This window comes from Lolium rigidum, chromosome 4 (assembly GCF_022539505.1).
Source record: "Lolium rigidum isolate FL_2022 chromosome 4, APGP_CSIRO_Lrig_0.1, whole genome shotgun sequence".
Classification (NCBI taxonomy): Eukaryota; Viridiplantae; Streptophyta; class Magnoliopsida; order Poales; family Poaceae; genus Lolium; species Lolium rigidum.
Window position 1 is genome coordinate 127,996,181 of NC_061511.1, and position 7,223 is coordinate 128,003,403.

General features: G+C 41.8%; 1 protein-coding gene across 32 annotated transcripts; it reads left to right on the forward strand.

The window, feature by feature from the left end:
- Nucleotides 1–693: 693 nt before the first annotated feature.
- Nucleotides 694–5,531, forward strand: LOC124705592. Of its 32 annotated transcripts, XM_047237297.1 has the most exons (7): nucleotides 694–1,087; nucleotides 1,710–1,863; nucleotides 2,015–2,084; nucleotides 3,010–3,012; nucleotides 3,144–3,203; nucleotides 4,522–4,600; nucleotides 5,005–5,531. In XM_047237297.1, exons 1-7 carry the CDS (start codon nucleotides 910–912, stop codon nucleotides 5,040–5,042), a joined length of 582 nt encoding a protein of 193 aa, XP_047093253.1. In that variant the 5' UTR covers nucleotides 694–909; the 3' UTR covers nucleotides 5,043–5,531. The 32 variants fall into 32 exon arrangements, 10 of the variants coding, with proteins under 10 accessions (XP_047093253.1, XP_047093256.1, XP_047093255.1 ...); XM_047237300.1 differs by lacking the exon at nucleotides 4,522–4,600 and having other exon boundaries at nucleotides 3,144–3,199; XM_047237299.1 differs by lacking the exon at nucleotides 3,010–3,012 and having other exon boundaries at nucleotides 3,144–3,164.
- Nucleotides 5,532–7,223: the final 1,692 nt, after the last annotated feature.

The following is a 7,223-nucleotide window of genomic DNA, read 5'->3' on the forward strand; positions in this document are numbered from 1 at the left end:
CTATATTTCTGCTAGAGCTTTGATTTTGAAAACAAGAAACAATTTTGTCAACGGTAGTAATAAAGCATATGTGTTATGTAAATTATATCTTACAAGTTGCAAACCTCATGCATAGTATACTAATAGTGCCCGCACCTTGTTCTAATTAGCTTGGATTACCGGGATTATCATCGCAATACACATGTTTTAACCAAGTGTCACAAAGGGGTACCTCTATGCCGCTCTGTACAAAGGTCTAAGGAGAAAGCTCGCATTGGATTTCTCGCTTTTGATTATTCTCAACTTAGACATCTATACCGGGACAACATAGACAACAGATAATGGACTCCTCTTTAATGCATAAGCATTTAGCAATAATTAATGTTCTCATATGAGATTGAGGATATATGTCCAAAACTGAAACTTCCACCATGATTCATGGCTTTAGTTAGCGGTCCAATGTTCTTCTCTAACATTATGCATACTCTAACCATTAAATGAGTGGTAAATCTCCCTTACTTCAGACAAGACGGACATGCATAGCAACTCACATGATATTCAACAAAGAGTAGTTGATGGCGTCTCCATGAACATAGTTATCGCACAACAAACAACTTAATTGAGAACAAGCAAGTGCGTGACTACTTGCCCTATCCCACAGCCCTCCACGATACACACTCGGCGCGCAGGGGCTGCCACTCCCGCGATCTGGTTCTGGTTGGGCGAGTCTCCGAGTCATTCCCAGCCGTCCGATTCGTATGCGCGAGTGGTAGATAAGCACAGGCAAAAACCTAGCCGACATTCCATCGTTCGCACCCATCCCCTTCGCCTGCTTCCCCCCGCAGTCGCCGCCGCCGCCGCCCCCTCCCTTTCTCTCGCGCTCACCTCTCGCCGTGCTGACCAGCGGTTCCGCCGTCCTTGGTGTCCAATATGAGGAGCACGGCCGCCACTTGCGCCCCTGCTGCACTCGCCGAGAACTTGGCGATTTTTTTCGGCCGTGCTCTTCAGGCGCGAGGTTGGAGGCGGCATCTCCGACGACGGGGAGCCGGCGAGGTCGCAAGCGATCCATGGCGAGCCGGCGAGGACGCACGATTTCTGGCTCGAATCGGTAGGTCAACTTCTGCTCAACCACTCCAAATTCACCCCGCCGGAAAGTGATCTCCCCGCGGTCCTGCCGGCGTCGAGGATGTCATCTACAGCTAGGACGCTGGCACCCAGGAGTAGGATTCGTGTGAGGGTGAGGCGGAGTTTGAGAAGGATCCACGGCTCAAACAATGGCAGTGCGGTACCCTGCCGGCCATCCTCTCCATGGACACCGTGGCGGCCACCGCCGTCACCGACCATGCCGTCATGTTCGGCACCCACGATGACACCCTCCATATGGGTGCTGGACGCCTGTACCTCCGGTGGATGCGAGGCACGTCATTGGTGTAGAGTCGCGAAGAGAAGCTACGGCCCTTGGTGAAGCTCTATGCCTCACTTGCGTGGAGCACTGCTTCATCTACCAGCACATGTAGGTATCTCTCTATGTTGCCTGATAGAGTGCTTACTTAGATTTCTTGCTCGTTCTGGCCTGTAGAATTGGCCACTTTGTAGAGGTTTATTGATTATTTGATTCTGTTGGCACCCTACGAAAACAAGGGTCACTATCTTTTTTTTTTGAAACAAACAAGGGTCACAATCTGGAGATGTTTAGATTGTTTATTCTTAGGTTTCAACTGTTGTTGTAGGAATGCATGACTTTATTTGGCCTACCGGATGTCCCAATCAGAGGAACAAAGCCTATGGTTATTGGGGAAGATGTGAGGGGCGTTGGTCACCTGTTCTGCTGCATTTGCTTGAGAGGATCTACGAGGATACTCTGAGAAAGGTGGCGTGGAGTCTGTAAGTCATCTCCAGATAAAGGGGAAGTGAGTTGCAACAGGTATAATCCTCTTGTGGTGGTTGCCTCAACAAGTTTAAGCAGGTATACCAACATCTTGGGGCTGCATAGTGTCCGGAAGTTAACCAAATCTCTCTCATGTTGTTTCCGCAGATCATTAATTTGTCACGTCGACAGGAAGTTTAATGAAAATCCAAGCAGGCTGCATGTGAAATCAATCAAGGTAATCTTTATGATGTAGTCAAAGATAATTTGTCGCTCTCCTTCATGTTGTTTCTGCATATGTCATTTATTTGATCTTGCAATTGGATGATACAACAGAGCCTCTGTCCTTAACCCGCAATGTAGCGGAGAAAGAAATTTCAGTTCTACTCCGAACCAAGTTCACTAAAAGAAGTAGGACAGATTTGTTGTGTAAGAACTTCCAGTCAAAATATTCTGAAAGGAAACATTTACATGGTTCCCACCGAAGTTGCATGCAGAAAAAATATCATATAACTGCAGTGGCCTGAATTTGGGCAAAGTACATGAACATTGAAAGAAAAAGGTAAGAAGAAAGTGGCGTACATAAGCATAGGGTTACCGGAAGATCACTGAGCTTGTGCTCGCTTCTGATAGTGGTGGAATAGTGAAGGTTTCATTTTTTACCAGGAAAAATATGGATTGTTTGCCAAATTTTCCGCGATTGGCATCTATCAAGTGTGCCATTTTGAGCCTCGCAGGATCTACCATCTAAGTTGTCTTATGGAAATGGAAAATATAACATAATTGTTGTGATGAGCTGCATTGGGTAGTGGTGGGACTCTGTTTGTTAGCAGACTGCTAAAGCCTGCACCTTTTCTGTAGTGTTTTATGAATAATTTTCCGAATTCAAGACATGTTTATCAGAGCAAAAATCATGGTTATATCTCATGGTGTTGTTATATGATTTGTCATCCTATGAGTGAAGATAAATGTAATATAAGAAATTGCTACCTCCCTTGAACATTAGGATTAGTGCTAAACAAAATGAATAGACTGCAATATTATTCACGATGATGATATTAATTTTAGTCGTGTTGGTTCTAAATAATTGCTCTATTTCTCAGTGAACTAACATATCCTTTTGATGGATGATTGGCGTGCTTAAGTTTTCTGACCTCTTCTAGCAGGTAAATATGCTTAAGCAGTATCTACCTCTACTGGGAGCGCCAATTGCCATGCATATGGGTTCATTTCTGCCCTAGATAACGTTTTTCAATCCTCTGATTTGACATTTTCATGTGGACTCCTTCAAATTAAGGAAGTGACAGAAGTTTCAGCGGTGTGTGATCCATTCTACAATAAATGTACTTTAAGGTTTGTATGATGTCTAACTCATCCTATATTCCTTGTCTTCCGCTATGCTTTTATCTACTAAATATCTATACTATATAAAAGTAAAGTTACATAAAAGACTGCTACATCATTGTCTCTGTCTAAGATTTTCAGTAAAATAACTGTTTCCACAGATTTAGTTGAAAATTTCCAAATCCCTGTCAAATTTACTTCCCTAGGAAAAGATAGACATGACTCTGTTTTTAAGTGACTAGGTTAGTGGTACACCGGCTTCAATATTGTTGCTTATGCTGATCTGTACACAAATCTTCTCATAAGAACTATTAAAACAGGGTGTGAGTTCCTATGATCAAGATTTGCATTCATTGATTTTTGTCAGCGATGCACTACGGCAGAAACAAATGATATGTGCGGTTATTTATATAATATTGTTGCTTATGCTGATTCTGTACACAAATCTTCTCACAAGAACTATTAAAATAGGGTGCTATTTATACAATATTGTTGCTTATGCTGATCAAGATTTGCATTCAGTGATTTTTGTCAGCGATGCACTATATCTGTGGGCTTATTTATACTGTGATAGATTGAGGTGTTCCCATGTTTCTTGCATTCTTAATTTGTTCCCCAAGGTAAATGGATGAGTTAAGGGCCTATGTTCAACATAACACCATGCATGTTTTAGCACTGCATCTCATGTTTTATCACTGCATCTCAGTTAGATGCAGATGGATACTGTACATGGGTACTGGATCTTAGAGCATCTCCACTCGTCTCCCCGAGAAGCCCCCCATGAGCCGTTTTTTACATTCGGACGGCGAAAAACGGCCCAGTCGCGCCCCCAGGTTCTCATTTTCGTCCGGAAAACGGCCTAATTTCGTCCGGACTCCCCGGGCCATTCTCGGTTTCCCGGGGATCTCTTGGGGACTCCGGATGGAGCAAAACCAACCGCCCACGCCCACGTGTCTCCTCTTTCGTCCGGACTCCCCGGGCCATCTTCTTTTTCCCCGAGAAACGCCGCTTGGGGAGCACACGACTGGAAATATACTGCCCCCCATGCCGAAAATTGATCCAATCCGGACGAAAATTTCGCCGGATTTGGGCGTGGGGAGCGCCAACGAGTGGGGATGCTCTTAGCTGTTGTTATTTCAGGAAATGAAAGTAAAGCTATTACCAACTGTAAAGCCATTATCAAAGTGATGCATGCACAGGGTTATTCAGGAGCATGCTTGTTCAGTTCTTTCTATCGGCACCTGATATTTACTATCATCTATTTGTAACTCCTGCACTTGACCATGCCCCACGTTTTTACATTTTAAATGACTATTTGATTACTTGTCCAGTTATTAGATGAAAAATACAACGAAATGCAACAATGGTCCTTATCTCCTGAAGTTGTGTACATTTCTCTCCATTTCAAGGGTAATGAGAACAGATTAGAAAACCTCATTTATTTGTTCTACCAAATGATCTTAGGGAACTTTTAGGACATGCAGATATCGAATTAGCTACTAATGGGCCACATGTCATGAGAACTTATAATTTATTTGATTCAATCTACAATTTTTATTGCATTGGTCGATTGTTTGCTCAAGGAAGTCCTCGCCAACATGTCAACCGTGAAGTGTGTTAGGTTTTTATCTTCTATTGGGGTTATTGCTATTTTTCTATATCCTTTGCTGTACACATTAATGTAGTTTAACTTTTGAAGTCTCGTCATTTTTTACCACAACATCATGTCTGATGATATTAGTTCTGAAGATGATATGAAAGGTAAATCCCTATTCTAAGTATTGGGGTTACTGAATTCGTTCTGTGTACCGCAGGTCCCATCGACGACTCCTGTTTGGTGTCGGCTAGCTGACAACCCTAGGGCTATGCAAATCAATATAGGCCCCTCCTTCGTCGCGTCGACTATTGGGGTTGTTGCTCGTGACCATGCTGGTTCTGTTATGGTGGTGTCAAGCTGGGCCATTAGAAATTATTGAGACTCTGAGAAGCGAAACCAATGCTATTATGTTGCATTCAGCTCACCATTGATCATGACCTAACACGTCTGCCATGGAATCAGACTGCGTTGTGGATGTTAATGCAGTAAACAAGGCATCTGGAAATTTCTCCTGATGCTGGAGCTTGTATGAAGACATCAGTAGAACAAAAATATCAGGTGCCTGGTGTTCAGCAAAGTGACAGCTCATTATTTCTTCTTTAGATAGATTAGTGGAGAGAGCAACGATTGGTTGCCCCCTTCACGTCTGCTTTTGCTTCTTTGTATGACTGAGATTTTGTAAACACTTTGTATATTAACATATGAGCCCTCGTTTCCCTAAAAAAAGATGATGATTGTGCCGCAGAGCACCGGCGAGGAGGCGCCCCAAGGGGCGCCCCTACTACTAGTAAGAGATAAAGTGCATAAGTATATATTCAATACCACAATAGTTTTTAAGCTATTTGTCCCATGAGCTATATATTGCAAAGGTAAAGAATGGAAATTTTAAAGGTAGCACTCAAGCAATTTACTTTGGAATGGCGGAGAAATACCATGTAGTAGGTAGGTATGGTGGACACAAATGGCATAGTGGTTGGCTCAAGGATTTTGGATGCATGAGAAGTATTCCCTCTCGATACAAGGTTTAGGCTAGCAAGGTTATTTGAAACAAACACAAGGATGAACCGGTGCAGCAAAACTCACATAAAAGACATATTGTAAATATTATAAGACTCTACACCGTCTTCTTTGTTGTTCAAACTCAATACTAGAAATTATCTAGACTTTAGAGAGACCAATTATGCAAACCAAATTTTAGCAAGCTCTATGTATTTATTCATTAATAGGTGCAAAGTATATGATGCAAAAGCTTAAACATGAGCACAACAATTGCCAAGTATCAAATTATTCAAGACATTTTAGAATTACTACATGTAGCATTTCCCGATTCCAACCATATAACAATTTAACGAAGAAGATTCAACCTTCGCCATGAATACTATGAGTAAAGCCTAAGGACATATTTGTCCATATGCAACAGAGGAGCGTGTCTCTCTCCCACACAATGAATGCTAGGATCCATTTTATTCAAACAAAAACAAAAACAAAAACAAACCGACGCTCCAAGCAAAGCACATAAGATGTGATGGAATAAAAATATAGTTTCAGGGAGGAACCTGATAATGTTGTCGATGAAGAAGGGGATGCCTTGGGCATCCCCAAGCTTAGACGCTTGAGTCTTCGTAAAATATGCAGGGGTGAACCACCGGGGCATCCCCAAGCTTAGAGCTTTCACTCTCCTTGATCATATTGTATCATCTCCCTCTCTTGATCCTTGAAAACTTCCTCCACACCAAACTCAAAACAACTCATTAGAGGGTTAGTGCACAATTAAAATTTACATGTTCAGAGGTGACATAATCATTCTTAACACTTCTGGACATTGCACAAATCTAATGAAAGTCAATGGAATAGAAAAATCCATCAAGCATAGCAAAACAGGCAATGCGAAATAAAAGGCTGAATCTGTCAAAACAGAACAGTTCGTAAAGACGAATTTTATTGAGGCACCAGACTTGCTCAGATGAAAATGCTCAAATTGAATGAAAGTTACGTACATATCTGAGGATCACTCACGTAAATTGGCATAATTTTCTGAGTTACCTACACAGAATTAGGCCCAGATTCGTGACAGCAAAGAAATCTGTTTCTGCGCAGTAATCCAAATCTAGTATGAACCTTACTATCAAAGACTTTACTTGGCACAACAATGCAATAAAATAAAGATAAGGAGAGGTTGCTATAGTAGTAACAACTTCCAAGACTCAAATATAAAATAAAGTGCAGAAGTAAAATAATGGGTTGTCTCACATAAGCGCTTTTCTTTATAGCCATTAAGATGGGCTCAGTAAATTTAATGATGCACTCGCATAAGGATGAGACTTGAAGCAAAGAGAGCATCAAAAAGCAAGTATGAAACAAATTTAAGCCTAACCCACTTCCTATGAAAAGGGATCTTGTAAATAAACAAGTCAATGAAGAACAAAGTGAATAGCA

Coding starts and splice junctions, on each gene's coding strand:
- LOC124705592 (XM_047237294.1), top strand. CDS start 910: ATGAGGAGCACGGCCGCCACTTGCGCCCCTGCTGCACTCGCCGAGAAC. Junction 1,864..2,014: donor AGAAAGGTGGCGTGGAGTCT/GTAAGTCATCTC, acceptor TTGTTTCCGCAG/ATCATTAATTTGTCACGTCG. Junction 3,204..5,004: donor ATAAATGTACTTTAAGGTTT/GTATGATGTCTA, acceptor TGTGTACCGCAG/GTCCCATCGACGACTCCTGT.